An 18615-nucleotide genomic window follows, 5' to 3' on the forward strand; every position below is an offset into this window, starting at 1 on the left:
AATTGCTGGAAAACAGAAGGACCTGGGAGCTGGCCACAGAGTCAGGGGTTGTGCTATACGATGAAGAGGAAGACATTATGACAATTCTATAGGCACATAATAAAGAAATTTCTTAGAAAAGAAAAGTGGCTAAGCAGAAGGAGAAAATGAGATGGTACAGACCCAAACATAAAAAAATAAGTGTGTAAGAAAATTTTTAATGATTGTTAGTGCTTGGAATGTTAGAGGATTACGGGGGGATGGGAAGTTGAGGATGGTGAAGGACCTAAAGAAAAAATATAACTTAAATATGTTAGGATTGATTGAGACTAAAAGGCAGGTGGTGACGAAATTTGACGTTGCAAGTATATGGGGACATGATGGTTCATGATGAGAATATGTAGGTTCTGATGGTGCATCAGGTGGGCTTTTGCAAATATGGGATGAATGCATATTTAAAACGAATAATTGCTATAAGGGAGAGAGGTGGCTGTGTGTTGAAGGCATAATGTTAAAGAGTAGTATTAATTGCGCATTTTTCTTGGTCTATGGTTGATGAGGGAAAATCGATTCCACACAAACTCACCGGCAAGTGTACCGAGTCGCATCAAGTAGTAATAACTCACAGGAGTGAGGTCGATCCCACAGGGATTGATGGATCAAGCAACTTTAGTGAGGTGATTAGTCTAGTTAAGCTAACAGTGATGAATTGAGTGAAATTTAATCATCAGAATGTAAATTGTAGAGAATGTAAAGTGCAAAAGGTAAATTAGCAACAACTTAAAGAGCAAGAAACGTAAATTGCAGCAAATGTAAAGGAAATTGGGTGCTGGAAAATTAAATGAAGCAGTAAATCAGAACTCAGAACAATTGCAGAAAATTAAAATTGCATGAAAGTAATTTGAAAGTAATAGGAACAGAAAAGTAAAATTGGCAGAAATGAAAATTTCAGAAGAGTAGAGATGCAGGAAATTGAAAGTGCAATAAAAGTGAACTGAATTCAATATAGCTGAAATATGGAAATGCAGAAAAGGAAAAAATGTATCAAAGAGCCTTCTATTCTACTCCTACTCCTACTGCTGCCTACTACTAATGCAGCCTACTGTCCGTGAAAGCTCTCTACTAACTAACTAACTGAGCCTTTTTATAGGCATTCCTAAATTACAAAAATGAAATTGAAATTGAAAACAAATTACAAATAAATGAAAATCCTATTCTAGATGCTCCTTGTGCCTTTGCTTGAGTGATCTGAGTGGGCTTTGCTTGCTGTAATTCAAATGGGCTCAAAATGAAATTAATTGAGCAGAAATGCAATTCCAGGAGAACGTAGCGTTCATTTGGAGAACAGAGCGTTTTTACACCCACGCGTACGCGTGCACGTCCTTTTTGCGTTTTGGCCCATCCACGCGTACGCGTGACCTTCAACTTTTGCCCTTATGACGCGTACGTGTGCTATACGCTTGCGCGTCCCTCGTAGCGTTCTCCAAACAAACGTAGCATTCATGCAAAGAACGCTACCCACGCGTACGCGTCCCCTACGCGTACGCGTGGCCCTTCGAACATACCACTTCCTCGCGTACGCGTTAGCCATGCGTACGCGTGATTCTTCATAGATGCTCCATCGACGCGTGCGCGTCACGTACGCGTGCGCGTCGATTGCAGAACTTCAATTCAAAATTCAATTTTGCTCGAAAACACTCACTCAAGCAACGTATCATTTTGCAAATGAACGCTAATCACATCCACGCGTATGCGTCATGCACGCGTACGCGTGGGTCTTCAAAAATCCTCGCCCGACGCGTAAGCGTCTTGTACGCGTGCGCGTCGTAGCGTTCTCGCGCCAAGAGCACTCGCCTTGTTTAACTCATGGGCCACGCTTTTAAAAGCGTTGCCTAAGGCTCCAAAGCGTGCTCAAACTTCAAAAATGTGTCCAGAATTCTTCCTTTGAGCTTATTTTGTACTTTCTGCTTCTTTTCCTTCATCTTTTCACCTGTCATCAACCAAACAGATACATCAAAGCCTTGGCTTAATCATCAAATTTTTCATCATTCACATTATCAACTAAATCTTGCAAGAAATCTAATAAAAATGCATAAAATTACCAATGTTTGATTAAATCAAGACAAGCATGAAATTCTCACTCAAACACTTACTTATTGCCTAAAAATGCATGAAAACCAAGTAAAAACTAATGAAATAGGCTTGTGAAACTAGCGTAAGATGACTTGTCATCACAACACCAAACATAAATCTTGCTTGTCCCCAAGCAAGCAGTAAGACAGAACAAGAATATATGAATGAAGACAGAGAGGAGTATGAGTCTTTATATTTGCAAAACATTCAATACTAGTTAATGGGGTTTTCATGCATGGTATCTTGGGGATTTTTATTCTGTGGCTAAGACATCAACACCCCTTTGGATCCTTATTTGAATTACACAAAAAATGAGACTTGTTATTGCTTGGTCCTTAGTTTTTTTCTTGTTCTCTTTCTTTTTGATTGAGATTTTATTGCTTAGCTGAGGCTTAATGCTATGTGGTAAGGCAACTTTTTAGAGTAAGCTTTCAGCCAAGATTCCCGCTCCAGTTGGTTCAATATGCTAGGTGTTGAAACACCTTTATGGACTTACTTGCTCAAGCCTCTCCTTAGCACACACACATTACAGGCATTTAGCTTGTTTTGTTCTTTGGAAATTGATGCCCAACACCTCTTTGGGTCACTAAATGCTTTGTCTCAAAATAGCTCTTGATGGTGGACTTTCGGTTGACAATCTTGGGTTAGTTAAACCAAGTTTCCGGGTGATGAAGCACCCCTTAGAACCTAGTCATCCAAGCTTATCTTTGTACAAGAACATCACAGGCATATATCCAAATCTCAAGCCATTGGTGCCCAACCTTGTTTATTCCTTTTTGTTTCTTTCTCTTGCATTTTCTTTCTTTTATTATGGATCTCTTTCATTTGTCAAGTCTCATGAAATATAACTCAAGTTCATATCACAAAGTCATGCCAACTTCTAGCCTTATTCATAAATCAACTAGTGAACCAGCAAATACCACCACATAACCTTATTATGTCTCATATTAAACCAGACTTTTACTCTTTCTCTGTTTCACAGTAATTTTTCTTTTGTTTAAGAATGAGGAACAAAGCATATAATTCAAGCAAGATGAGATGATAAAAGCATCTAGACTAGCAAGCCACTACAGCATGAAAACAAACAAGCTAACAGACAGTAAATAAATCTAAGAAGACACTAATCAACAGGGGACACTTGCACTTTCAATTAGCATATTTAAGCTAAAGTCAGTTAGAGAACAGTACAACCTCTTGGAGTCCATTTGTTTCCTCTGTGTCATCATCATTGTTGGGTTCCATGTCCTTCCTTTGTCCATCCACATGATGATGTATCTTTCTCTCCAAGAGATTGAATGACTTCCTACAAGAGATATTGAAAGTTGCTTGTTCCCCAAGCACTTGAGAAACAGTTAGCATGCATGTATGCTTGTAATTCTTTGAACCTAAGTTGGTGTGGGAACACCAAACTTAGTTTCTTGCCTACTTCTATATGCAGCAGAATAAATACATGTATGAAACATCAAGTACTTTCATTAAAAATAAACTATGAACTAGAAAACAAACTATGAACTAGAAAACAAACTAAAAACTAGAAACATAACAATTATTAAGTAGTTTTTCTGATTGTTTGGAGCCGATACTAGTCATGTTGAGGGTGCTTGATTGAGCTTGCTTGCTTGATACTAGTCCCCCTTTCTTGGCCTCTTCCCAGCAAGTTTCCTTTTGTAAATGGCTTGATTGAGCTTGCTTGCTGGTGATTCAGGGGTTGGATTGCTTGTGGTTGACCTCTTCTTTTTCCTTGTTATGATCAATTGTAGCTTGGTCACAATCCTCTCATCGGTGTTCTTGTTAGTTGCCTTCACTTCTTGGATTTCAAGACATGGTTGTTGTGTGATTGTTGGAGCATTATCTTTATCGAAAGCCTTTTGAATTGATGGTTCAATGAATCCTTCCTCTAAGCAATTCTCTGCTTCAATTGAGTGTGAATTCTCTTGATTGACTTCCTCCCTTTCTTCTACATGATATTCCATCGAATCCTTTGGGGTGAAGTTTCATGTTCCTCTGTCACCTCAATTAGTTTCTGTGGATATGGATTCACAGGTTCAAACACCTCCATCACCTCATACTCCATTGAAGTTTTACTTGACACAGGGACTTCCTCATCATGCTCTTCCACTTCCTTCTTTGTACTCAACATTTGATTTAGTAGCACTTTTATGGAGGAAGTTTGTTGTTCTTCCCAAGATTTCTTTATCTCCTCTTCATATCTTTCAATCACAGATTCAAGTGTTGAGAGTCTTTGGTTCAGGAAAGTTTGTGGAGGTTGTGAGTTTTCATGTTCCCTTGTTATCTCAAGTGGCCTCTGTGGATATGAAATCCTTGGCTCATATACCTCCACCACCTCATTCTTCATTGAATTTTTACTTGATACAGGGGCCTCTTCTTCCACTTCCTCACTCACAAATTGGTTTTCATCTTCTATGCTTGGTGATCCTGAGTGTTTCCTTATTTTCTCTAAGTGCCACACAAACTCACCGGCAAGTGTACCGGGTCGCATCAAGTAGTAATAACACACAGGAGTGAGGTCGATCCCACAGGGATTGATGGATCAAGCAACTTTAGTGAGGTGGTTAGTCTAGTTAAGCTAACAGTGATGAATTAAGTGAAATTTAATCAACAGAATGTAAATTGCAAAGAATGTAAAGTGCAGAAGGTAAATTATTAACAACTTAAATAGCAAAAAATGTAAATTGCAGCAAATGTAAAGGGAATTGGGTGCTGGAAAATTAAATGAAGCAGTAAATCAGAACTCAGAATAATTGTAGAAGATTAAAATTGCATGAAAGTAATTTGAAAGCAATAGGAACAGAAAAGTAAAATTGGCAGAAATGAAAATTTCAGAAGAGTAGAGATGCAGGAAATTGAAAGTGCAATAAAAGTGAACTGAATTCAATATAGCTGAAATATGGAAATGCAGAAAAGGAAAAAATGTATCAGAGAGCCTTCTATTCTCCTCCTACTCCTACTTCTACTGCTGCCTACTACTAATGCAGCCTACTGTCCGTGAAAGCTCTCTACTAACTAACTAACTGAGCCTTTTTTATAAGCATTCCTAAATTACAAAAATAAAATTGAAATTGAAAACAAATTACAAATAAATGAAAATCATATTCTAGATGCTCCTTGTGCCTTTGCTTGAGTGATCTAAGTGGGCTTTGCTTGCTGTAATTCAAATGGGCTCAGAATGAAATTAATTGAGCAGAAATGCACTTCTAGGAGAGCGTAGCGTTCATTTGGAGAACGGAGCATTTCTACACCCACGCGTACGCATCCCAAACGCGTGCGCGTCCTTTTTGCGATTTGGCCCATCCACGCGTATGCGTCACCTATGCATACGCGTGACCTTCAACTTTTGCCCTTATGATGCGTATGCGTGCTATACGCTTGCGCATCCCTCGTACCGTTCTCCAAACGAACGTAGCATTCACACAAAGAACGCTACCCATGTGTACGCGTCCCCTAGCGTACACGTGGCCCTTTGAACATGCCACTTCCACACGTACGCGTTAGCCATGCGTACGCGTGGTTCTTCATAAATGCTACATCGACGCGTGCGCATCATGTACACGTGCGCGTCGATTGTAGAACTTTAATTCAAAATTCAATTTTGCTCGAAAACGCTCACTCAGGCAATGAAGCGTTCTTTTTGCAAATGAACGCTAATCACATCCACGCGTACGTGTGGGTCTTCAAAAATTCTCGCCCAACGCGTAAGCGTCTTGTACGCGTGCGCGTCATAGCGTTCTCGCGCCAAGAGCGCTCGCCTTGTTTAACTCATGGGCCACGCTTTTAAAAGCGTGGCCTAAGGCTCCAAAGCGTGCTCAAACTTCAAAAATGTGTCCAGAATTCTTCCTTTGAGCTTATTTTGTGCTTTCTGCTTCTTTTTCTTCATCTTTTCACCTGTCATCAACCAAACATATACATCAAAGCCTTGGCATAGTCATCAAATTTTGCATCATTCACATTATCAACTAAATATTGCAAGAAATCTAATGAAAATGCATAAAATTACCAATGTTTGATTGAATCAAGACAAGCATGAAATTCTCACTCAAACACTTACTTATTGCCTAAAAATGCATGAAAACCAAGTAAAAACTAATGAAATAGGCTTGTGAAACTAGCCTAAGATGACTTGTCAGCAATGGTGCACATAATAGAGATGAGAAGACTCATGGTTGGGAGAAGTTGAGTTATATAGCTGGGTTATGTCAGGTTCCTTGTTGTTTTCTGGGAGACTTTAATGAAATAGTCCATGTGGAGGAACGGAAAGGTGCCACTAGCTTACCTCTGTCAGCGGAAGAGTTTAAGGGTTGGATGCAAGATATGCACTTAGTGGATCTGTCGCTCACCGATCGCAAGTTTACATGGTTTCGGGGACGATCTTGCAGTCGTATAGATAGAGCGGTGGTTAATGTGGAGTGGCTACAAGAGTTTCTGGATACTCGGCTATGAGGTGGACCAAGGGGTTTGTCTGATCATTTTCCTATAATAGTTATGGACAAAAAGATGAGGGGAGGTCCAAGGCCGTTCCGAAGTCTCAATTCGTGGTTTACACATGAGGGATTTCTTAGCATGGTTAAAGAGAAGTGGAGAGGTTTGGGGGAGTTACCGTTCACAGATAAACTAAAGGCGCTGACAATTCCGTTGGAAAGATGGCATAAGGCCAATTTTGGTGAGATGGACAAAAAAATTACTAAGTTTGAGGAAGAAATCAAGAGAATTGATGACATGGTAAGCAATGGAGTGTATCATGAAATGTTGGAGGCTAGAAGAAAGATGTTGGTCTCTTGTTGTGAGAGATGGTATGTAAGGAAAGAAGTACATTGGAAACAGATGTCTCGGTCTCGGCATGCGAAGGAGACGGACAAAAATACAAGATACTTTCACAACATAGCATCAGCAAGGAGGCAGAATAATATAATTGATACACTTGTAATAAACGGCAGACAAGTCAGGAATCAAGCGAGAATCAAGATAGCTATCAAAGAGTTCTACAAGAATTTATATCAGCAGGAAGTTTCTCTTATGATGGGATTTAGAGATGGTTTGGTGAGTAAAATAGATGAGGGAGATGCTTTGACTTTAGAGGAGCTGCCGTCGGCTGAGGAGATCAGAGAGGCTATATGGGATTGTGAGTCATCTAAAGCGCCAGGCTGTGATGGGTACAATATGAATTTCATTAAGAGGTGCTGGGGTTCTTTCAGACATCCAGATTACCGGTAGATGCCAGCATCACTTGGGTGACGCTAGCACCCAAATTCGTTGGTGCGAAGGAGATCAAAGATTTATGACCTATTAGTATGGTGGGGTGCTTCTACAAGGTTATTTCGAAGGTGCTAGTTAGAAGGATGAGGGCTGTGATGCTGGGGCTAGTAAGGGAGACTCAAAGTGCGTTTGTCAAGGAAAGAAAAATACATGATGGGGCACTTATTGCGTGTGAAACAGTGAACTGGCTTAAAATGAGGAAATAGGAGGCAGCAATAATCAAGTTAGATTTTCAGAAAGCATATGATAGAGTCAAATGGAGTTTTGTGGACATTGTATTACAAAAGATGGGTTTGGGGCATAGATGGAGAGCGTGGGTTATGGAGTGTGTGACAACTGCATTTATGTCGGTTCTGATAAATGGTTCGCCATCTAAGCCATTTAAAATGGAAAGAGGTTTGAGACAAGGTGACCCACTTTTCCCTTTCTTATTTGTACTGGTTGTGGATGTGCTGCATCGAATGGTTGGAGAGGCAATCAGGAATGGATGTATATCATCGTTGTTGGTTGGGAGAGATAGTATAGTATTGTCGCACCTGCAGTTTGCTGATGATACTATTCTGTTTTGTCCACCTGAAGAGGAGACTATTAAGAATTACAAGAGACTTCTGTGATGTTTTGAGTTGATGTCAGGGCTTAGGATCAATTTTGATAAGTCCAGTTCGATCCCAATTAATTGTGATGAGTAGTAGGCCCAGCGTATGTGCAACTTATTAGGTTGTAAGGGGGACACCCTTCAAATTAAATACCTTGGAATCTCCTTAGGAGCAAATCCGAGGTTGGTGAAGACATTGAAGCCTATAATAGACAAAGTAGAGGAGAAACTAAGTCTGTGGAAATCTAAGGTGCTGAACAAAGCTGAAAAATTGGTGCTTATCAAGTCAGTCTTAAATAGTTTGCTAATGTATTATTTGAGTTTGTTCAAGATTCCAAAGGCTGTTGCTGAGAAATTGATTTCATTGCAAAGAAGATTCCTGTAGAGTAAGGAAGATGGTAGAAACGATATGGCACTAGTAAGATGGGAAGTAGTGCAAGCTCCCAAGAAGTTAGGTGGGTTGGGAGTTGGGGATGCTATGATTCGCAATGCAGCCCTTCTGTTTAAGTGGTGGTGGCAGTTCGCAAAAGAAGAGTGCCCATTGTGGAAGAAGATCGTATGTTCGTGTAATAATCTGAATCCCAATGAGCTACTATCAACTCAAGTGCTACCTACTAGAGGAGGCTCATGGAAGGATATTTGCCAGCTACAGTTCACGAATCAACGTATAAGGGATAAGCTGGTTACAGGATTGTCAATGGAGATTGGTGATGGGTGTCGGACTCGGTTTTGGGAGGATGTATGGTTACTCTGTGGATCTCTAAAGGATCGGTTCCCGAAGCTTTTCTCTATTTCAAACCAATGTGGATCTGTCATTGGGGATTGGCGGGTTTTGGGATGGGTTAGCGTGGATCTGGAACTTCCAATGGAGGCAAGAGATCTTCCAATGGGAGTTGGAACTCCTGAGTCAATTACATGAGGCTTTGAGACCTGTGAGATTAGTAAGTAACCGGGAGGATAGAGCGGTGTGGAAACACGATAGGCAATGTGTGTTTTTAACTAACTCATTTATGCAGGTGATGCAGGAAGAAATGCTTCCGGAGGAGGTAACCAGCTACAGCTTCACTAGAACCATTTAGAAAGGATTGGTTCCACCAAGAGTGGAGCTATTTGCTTGGTTTGTTTTGATAGGCAGGGTGAACATAAAGGAGAGGCTAAGCCGACTTGGGATTGTCAGGCCGGAAGATAATGTCTGTGTTTTGTGTTATAACGATTTGGAATATGTACATAACTTGTTTCTAGGCTGTGCATTTGCTTGGCAGATGTGGAGTGCTACGATATCGGGTTTGGGCCGTCAATGGTCGTGTCTGGGTTCGATGAAAGAGCATTTTTAAGTTAGACATAAGAACCGAGGAGTAAGGAGGATCGCAAGCATAGGATAAGATGCTTTTATGCTATCGTGTGGAACATTTGGTTGGAAAGGAACATAAGGATTTTTCAAAATAAAAGCAAAGGTGTTGAAGAGATAATCAACATAACTGTGACTAGCGTTAACGAGTGGACAAGTGTCGATCTCTTTTGTTGTTTATGACTATGTCGAAAATGACATGAGGACTTTTCGTTGGCTTGGTGTGTGTTCATTTTTTTGTTCATTCTACTTTATTGACCATCAGTTTTGTTGTTTTATATTAAAAAAAATTAAGACAACCCACACTATATATGACTTGCAATTAATGAACTAATTTGTTTAATACTATACAAACATTTCTGCTAATTAACAAATAAATATGTATCTATTAAAATGTCATATTTTTCTTACATCAATTTACATATATATAACCATTTTATTTATTCTCTTTACTTATAAAAAAATTTAACATGATTTGTAATTCATTAAATTTTTATATTTCTTATTTTAAATAAAAGTTTTTATTAATTTAGTCAACTTCTTTTTCTAATAATTTTTTTATATCTAAAAGTTTTTTATTTTATCTATATTTATATTTTTTATTTTTAAATTTTTTTGTCTAAAAGTTATTTAATATTTAATATTTTTTCAAAATAAATATCTATTTTATTTTTTAAATTTATTAAAAAGTTAGTATATCTAAATAAAATAATTATTTGAATACATTATTTTTTTTAAATGAATCTAAGAGATTAAAAAACATTTTTTTTTACCGAAGATATAGATACTCGAACCCACAACCTCTTAATTGAGTATGGGAAGACCATGCCATTTGAGTTATTACTTTGGCATATGAGAATGATTGTATAATTTTTCAAAAATACAATGTCACGAGTCAAGACTTTATATATAATTAATGAAATTATCTTAACTTTAAAAATAGTCTAAATTCTTTTTATTAATGCATGTATGATACTAAAACTTTAAATATATTAGATCTATATAAATACCATAATATTATTTTTAGAATTAATTTTCATTTAAAAATTTTTAATTTCAAATTGCTTATCTGGTGATTATATAATGTATATTTTATAAGGAACAATTATTTATAAAATCAACAAGAGGTTATTACTAGCAATTAAACCCATAACTTTATAGCTATGTGCAAACTATTTAATGTTATGTATGTATGTCTGTCTGTCTTTTTTTTTTTCTATTGCACGAATTTATTATGTATATGTTTGGACTTTATTAATATTTAAATATAGTAAGAAAAATCTGAATATAAATACAAATATAAAACACAAGTTTTTGAACTTATATTTTTTATCTTTAAAATTAATTTAAATGTAAATGTACGGATCAATAGGGATGGTAATACCACCCGAACCTGCGGGTATCCATCCCGCCCCTACCCGCTCGAGGCGGGTAATTACCCGCCCCGCACGGGGGTGGGTATTTAGCGGGGCGAGTTCTTGAAAGAGACGGGACGGGGATCGGGTTTAGGTAATACCCGCCCCGCTATATATATAATTTTAATATATAATATGTATAATATATGTAAAATAATTAGGAAATGATTAATAATATTGTATCATATTTAAATTTTCACTTTAATTTATATGATGTATGTAATGATAATTATATAAATTTTGAAATTTAATTTTATTTATTGGATTTTAGTAATTATAGGGACAGGACAGGTACCCACAGGGTGGGTTAGGATTCAACGTTTTACGTTGTACAGCGGGGTCGGGTAGAGCAAAAATCCGCCCCATTGCCACCCCTAAAAATCGAGTCAGGTCAAATCTCAAAAATATCCGCAAAACATCATACTCTATTTAAATTAATTTAATTAATTTAAAATTTTAAATAAAAATAAAAATAAAATTATCATTTCTATCATTCTATGTACTCACATTTAGCAAGTTTTATAATTTTGTTGTCTCACAAATCTAATTTCTTAAATTTAATAATTTAACAGTATACTCTATTCCGTACATATTATAATTAATTAGCTAAATTTTTTAACCCCTGAACATGGATCTTTTTGAAATTTACTAATAAGGTTCACAAAATAAAATTTATAACTATTGTTGTGGGTAACTCCTAAAATAGGAGAAAACCCTTCAAAAATTGGCGTATGCCACTTAATGCAACATGTACACGGTATTCTTTAGTAAAAGGCGAAAGAATAGTTCGCTTTGTACATAATGCGTAGCTGCGTGCTTTGTAGTTGTTGCCCATCACCACTATTTCTAATAACTCTCATGTGAGAAGCATAAGTGGCTTCATCGATGTAGGACCTATTAAAAGACAAACGCATGCATTGGTTGTTGCTGCAAAGTGTCAAAACTTGTTCTAATATATTTGGTGTGGCATGCAATAGTTGCCTTATTGCGTTGCATTTATCAGGCCTATAATTCTATATTCTTAGAAAGGTATAATGTGTTTTTGAAAATTCAGTTAACAAAGCTGTCAATGAAAAATTTTGCTTGCCTCCACGAACTAATAAAAGAGTTGATAAAATATTCAACAATTAGTATTTAAAGACAATCCATTATGAGTCACCAAAAAAAAAATCCATTATGGATGAGGTCAATATGATGCATTTCCTTTTTCTTTATTTCTCACATCTTTATTAAAAATTTTGGAAGATACTGTGTAAGATTATTTTTCTTCTAGAGGTGCAATTTTGATATTCAAATTTAATTTCTTATTCTTCCTACTTGCTAGAAATTGCTATAAGCAGCAGCGATTTCAGAAGGAATGTGATAATGCATAAATTACTATAGACAAGAGTGGTTTATGTGAGGTTTATCTTTGACCATTTTTAATAAGGTAAAAAGATAATTTATTAGATAGATAAGAATTGTATTAGATGCAAATAAGGGGTCAACGTGAATTAGATCGTCAAAATTTTCATTCGATCCGTCCTAAAATATAAATAAATATAATTTAAATTATAAAACTTTTAAAATTTAAAAAATAATACCAAATATACTATATGAGTACACTATATCACTATATAAGTATTGTCCACTTAAATTCAATTTTTAGATAAATAAAATTTAAATTATAAAATTTTTAAAATTTAAAAAATCAATACTTACTGAATTTTAAAAAGTTTGGTATTAATTTTTTAAATTTTAAAAGTTTTATAATTTAAATTTTATTTATCTAAAAGCTGAATTTAAGTGGACAATACTTACTGATATAGTGTACTCATATAACATATTTGGTATTACTTTTTAAATTTTAAAAGTTTTATAATTTAAATTATATTTATTTATATTTTAGTGTAGATCGAATAAAAATTTTGAATTCAATTCTTATCTATTTAATAAATCCTCTTTTTATTTTATTAAGAATGGTCAAAGATAAACCACCTCACATCAATAGCTATTACTTATAGCAGTTTATGCATTACACAGTAACCGTTTACATAAATATATAAAAAGTTGCAATTGCATTTTGAATTTGAGAAGGTTGTAATCTAATAATATTAATTTGTAACCATTTTATTTGAATAACTTAGCCCTAATTTTAATTTATAACAAAAATAAAAGAATTGAAATCATAGACCAATTAATTTTATGCAGCTACTAATAAGAATATATACGATACTACTTGGCAATCATCTCAAATAAAACTCTTTTTTTTTATTCATGAGAAAATTTTTATTAGAGTAAAGGACATTTTCGTTCCTGGCCTTTTTTTTTTGCGGACATTTTCGTCCTCAAGCAATGAAAAATACATTAAAATCCCTGATCCCTGAAAAACGTGGACATTTATGTCCTTCCGTTGAATTCAGCCATTTGCACTGGACGGAAAAGGCTGAGCTGGCAGAGGTAGCGCTGAGGTGGCACATAACGGAGGCTAGGTGGCATGGAACATTTCGTAACAGGACGTATAAGTCCCTGGAGACGGAGCATTTCGTAACAGGACGTATAAGTCCCTCGAGACGAAAACGACGCCGTTTCGTCTCCTCCCCCATCTGCCATTTTCTTCTTCCTTCGTCCCTTTTCCCTTCCATTCTTCTTCCTCAGCCCCTGCCTCCATCACCGCCGCACAGCCACGCCTCCGTCAATCACCATTAACGCCGGCGACCTCCTCCTTCCTCTCTTTTCGCGTCTTCTTCCCTTTCTCACATGCTTTCACATGCTTGCTCGAATTGGACCTTGCCCAGTCCGTTTCGCGGTCGTTCTATCCCGGCGTCACCGATTCCGACCTCGACATCATTGCCAATGGTTTCACATACTTGAGGGTCCTCAATTTGCATAATTGTAAAGGTGAACTCTTTTTCCCTTTTTTTTTCCATGTTGTTTTTGTTTGTTTTGCGAGAAAACCGTTGAAATTGACCTTTGGAATGTTGCTTTTCTTCTGATGGGGAGTGAAAATTTCAATGAGATTCACATAGAATGTTTTTGACTTTTCCCCCTTCATAGATCAAGGAGAAGGACACTGCGTGGTTTGTCAAGTTCTGCGTTCCCTGGTGCAAGCATTGGTAATTGATTCATTCATTCTCTTAACTGCTTTTATATTGTTGAGCTAAGAGTGATTTCTAAGCTGTAAAATGATGATGCTTATTATTACAGTAAGAACTTGGGGACGTTGTGGGATGATTTGGGAAAAGCAATTGAAGGAACTAATGAAATAGAGATTGGGGAAGTGGATTGCGGTGATCATCAAAGGAGCTTTGTGGCATATGCTTATAATGTAGTGTCGCATGTTTCTTAAAATCTCATGCTATGTTTGAGTCTACTCTGCACTCTGCTTCTACATTTATGAGTTCAATGATTGATATATTTTGTTCTTGTAAAATTCTGAATTGCATTTGACAGTTAATTGAGTATCAACACTGTCAAGACACAAGTGCGTGAATGGAGGAAAATATTTTTGAATGGTCTTGGATTATTGGATATAATTTATGTGTGATTCTTTACTGCTTTATCTAATTATCTAAGCAGCCATGAATGAATAAAGGTATTCTTTAACTCAATGAAAAACATCATGGCTTTTTTCACCATCAATTATTAACTGATTTATCCACTTAATTATTTATTTGTTTTACTTGCTGGATGCTTGTATTATCTATTCCTATTGCACTCTCACTCCATGTGTTAACCAACGTTTGAGGGAGCATTAATAGATCGAATTTTAAGTTTACATGTGTTTTTGAATTGCCAGGTTCAAGGGATGTTGATTCGTTGAAGAACTTTGTTTTGGAAGAAGCTGATAAGGCAGCAACAAATGCACAAGCACAACAACTAGATAGTGATAGAGAACTATAACTACTTTTTGAGGTATATCTTTTGCTTTAGCTTTATTTTTATATTCTCTGTCTGGACCCTCCAGTGTTATCCCTTGACACATGGAATATTTTTTGACAAATTAACCTTTGGTGAAGGCTGGCAAGAGAGAGACTAATGGGAGTAAGGGAGTGAGAAAGGGAAGAAGACGCAATAAGAGAAGAAGGAGGAGGTCGCCGGCGTTGATGGTGGCTGACGGAGGTGCGGCTGTTCGGCGGTGATGGAGGCAGGGGCTGAGAAAGAAGAATGGAAGGGAAAAGGGACGAAGGAAGAAGAAAAGGGCAGATGGGGGAGGAGACGAAACGGCGTCATTTTCGTCTCCAGGGACTTATACGTCCTGTTACGAAATGCTCTGTCTCCAGGGACTTATACGTCCTATTACGAAATGCTCCATGCCACCTGGCCTCCGTTACGTGCCACCTCAGCGCCACCTCTGCCAGCTCAACCTTTTCCGTCCAGTGCAAACGGCTGAATTCAACGGAAGGACATAAATGTCCACATTTTTCAAGGGTCAGGGGCTTTAATGTATTTTTCATTGTTTGAGGACGAAAATGTCCTTTACTCTTTTTATTATATATTTTTATCTTCTTTGCTTTAACTTAAATATATATATATATATATATATATATATATATATATATATATATATATATAAAAATCAAATAACATTAAATAAGATGTCATCTTTATAAAAATATTTTGCATTTAGTTTTTGGTTACAAATAAATAGAATGATAAAAAATAACATTTATTTATTTATTTATTTATTTATTTATTATTATTATTATTATTATTATTATTATTATTATTATTATTATTATTATAATAGTGTTATATTTCTAATCGCATATAAATAAACTATTCTCGTTAATTAAACCGAAATATCATAGCATTTGTTTTTTTTTATCTTTACACACATGTATAAATTATAATTAAAAGTTATTTTAAAATATAAAGATAATCATTAAAAACATAATATTAATATATATTTTTTTAGACTTACCATATATTTTTACTAATATGACTAACGATGACTAAATGATATTTATCAAAATTGAATATTGATTAATTGTCCAAATTACCAAATATTTTTTTATTTTTATACTAGTTGCATATTTATTTTTGTTTGGTTTTAACATATGAAAGGGTCATTATAAATAGGGATGGAAATAGGTCAGACGGCTTGTCAGAAGTCTGCAGTCTGACTTGTATTTGACCTGGTCTGACCTGACCTATTATAAAATAGACATAGGCTCAGACCTTTATAAAAGGCTTAATATGTTAATAGACCAGGTCCAAGCCCACTAATCAGTTTTATTGGCCTGTCAGGTCTGCCTGACCTGTTAAAACATAATTAAATATATAAATTATTTTTTTATTATTATAATTATTAGATATTTTAAATTTATTATATCTTATTATAAATACTTTTGTATATTTTAAATACTTCAAAAGTTTATAAATTTTTATAAATATTAAATATGATATATTACATATAAATATTTTTATTAAAAAATAATTTTTTAAAATAAAATATTTATTTTTGTAAAAACAAATTTATCAAGCTTTTTAACAAGTTACAGGTCAGGCCACATTAAATAACAGGTCAAACTTAGTACTTTAAAAAAAGCCTATAAAATCCAAGTCAATTAAGTACATGACAGGTCAGGCCTGTTAAAAACAAAGCCTGACCTATTTTCACCCCTAATTAAAAAAAATGTGACTTCAAATTTAAGCTCAGCTTACTCTACAACATATTATGGCTTGAAAAAGAAAAGGCTAAAAATTTTGCAATGCAAGTACAAGTTGCACAACCATAGAATTTTGAACCAATAAAAACCAGAAAAAGAAAAGACCATTTGCATGTGTTTCGTGAACTTTTCAAATTGCATGCTCTCAATAATTTTGCCAACTCAATCTGAATCATATAAATTATTTAATATAAATTTCAATGGCTATAAGAATTGAAATATCAGTATGCCAAAAAAGTACAATGATATACTTGAAAACTTTCCTAACTTTTAATGAGACTAATTTTTTTTTATATAGAAAAAAATTGTATGTAATTCATCATTATAGATAATTTTTGTGTTTTTCTTTGATATAGATTAATTTTTTTTTATTTTAAGTAACAAATTGGACTCTCAGATTTAAAAAAGTAGAGAAATCTGAGAGTCAGATTTGTATATTCAAAAAATTTTAAAAGAAAAAAACTCAAATCTGACTCTCAAATTTGTATTTTTTTTTTAAAACAAAATTAAAACCACAAATTTATGAGTCAAACCACTATCACACCTCTTCTTCCCAATATTAAACCATACACCTCTTAATATATTGCATTCGGATTCAAAATTTGGTGAGTGTACCAAGTATTGAATATGAATCTTTAAATATTGTATGGGTAAGTGGGAGTGTAAAAAAAAATACAAAGCGTTTAATGAATGCCAAGATGGAACATTTTATAATTTATTTCAATTATTAAATTGTTAATTCCATCTTATAATTTATTTCAATTATTAAATTGTTAAATTTATCACGGAAGTATATTGAACAATTCAAAATTTTATGGTTTGATAAATGGTTAATAGGTATTAAAAAAATCGATTTCGCAATAAATTATTAGTGAACAAATACTAGCTCAAATTCAGAGTCAATATTTCTCTTTTTAAAAAGGAGAAAACACATCTTATGCTACATATCCTCTAGTAATGCTAGATAGCGAGTACATATTACATTTTTTTTACACATAATAAGTATATAATTTATATTTTTATTTATTAAAATTTACACATATAAATCAATCTAATTTATGCCCATATTTTTCAAATTTTACATAAAATAATAAAACTTATTTGTTAAAAATAAGGGTAATTCATTATAATAAACTAGGGGGAGAAAATTTACACCAACCAGCCAAGAACAAAACTGGTTCATGAATCAACCAAGACACATTTCTATGTAGTTCGAATTAACCTAATTCGAACTTCAAACTCTATGTAATTCGAATCAGTCTTATTCGAATTACACACACGCACACACCCACTAATTCGAATCAACCTGATTCAAATTACACACACAGGGTGATTCGAATTACACACACGCAATCCAAAGTAATTTGAATTGGGGTGATTCGAATTACTCAATTTTTGGTGCTAGTAGTAATTCGTATTTCAGCTAAATTGATGTAGGAGTGGAAGGGTGAGTAGGTCGCTGGGTGAATGAGAGAACTAGTGAATGAGTGAAAGAGTGAGTAATCAAACTCAGTGGTGAAATATAGCACCGAACGTGACTATAATCAAACTTAATAAACATTTATAATCAAACTCAATAAACATGTACAATCAAACTCAGTAGTCAAGCACTGAACCTGAGTTTGCATCGAACCTGACTATAATCAAACTCAATAAACATTTATAATCAAACTCAGTAGTCAAATATAGTAGCAAACCTGACTATAATCAAACTCAACAAACATTTATAATCAAACTCAAGAAAACATTTATAATCAAAGTCAATAATCATTTATAATCCAACTCAGCAGCCAAGTACTGAACCTTACTATAATCAAACTCAGTAGACATATATTAATCAAACTCATTAGTCAAATTTAGCACTAAACTTGAGCACAATCAAACTCAATAAACATGATAATCAAACTCTGGTTTATGGTTTAGGATTTAAGGTTTTAGGGTATATGAGTTTAGGGGTTTAAGGTTTAGGGTTTAGGGGTCAGGGGTTAGGGTTTAGGGTTTATATTTTCAATAAAACCTATTATAATCAAATTTAATAGTCAAATATAATACTGAACTTGAATATAATCAAACGCAATAAACATCTATAATCAAACTCAGCTACAAGCACTAAACCTGAGTATAATCAAACCCAATAAACACTTATAATCAAACTCAGTAGTTAAATATAGTACCGAACTTGACTATAATCAAACTCAATAACGACCATTATCTGGTGATAAC

At 34.8% G+C, this 18615-nt stretch overlaps 1 protein-coding gene and 1 non-coding gene across 2 annotated transcripts; one reads left to right on the top strand and one right to left on the bottom strand.

Moving 5' to 3' along the window:
* The first annotated feature begins 6612 nt into the window (after positions 1–6612).
* Positions 6613–7341, top strand: LOC112756775 (uncharacterized). Its single transcript, XM_025805394.1, has one exon. It carries the CDS (start codon positions 6613–6615, stop codon positions 7339–7341), a length of 729 nt encoding a protein of 242 aa, XP_025661179.1.
* A 4093-nt stretch (positions 7342–11434) lies between these two features.
* LOC112759850 (U5 spliceosomal RNA) lies at positions 11435–11552 on the bottom strand. Its single transcript, XR_003180316.1, has one exon. It is a non-coding gene; the product is annotated as a U5 spliceosomal RNA (small nuclear RNA).
* Between the last annotated feature and the right edge of the window lie 7063 nt (positions 11553–18615).

The sequence above is a fragment of the Arachis hypogaea genome, chromosome 16, assembly GCF_003086295.3.
Source record: "Arachis hypogaea cultivar Tifrunner chromosome 16, arahy.Tifrunner.gnm2.J5K5, whole genome shotgun sequence".
Lineage (NCBI taxonomy): Eukaryota > Viridiplantae > Streptophyta > Magnoliopsida > Fabales > Fabaceae > Arachis > Arachis hypogaea.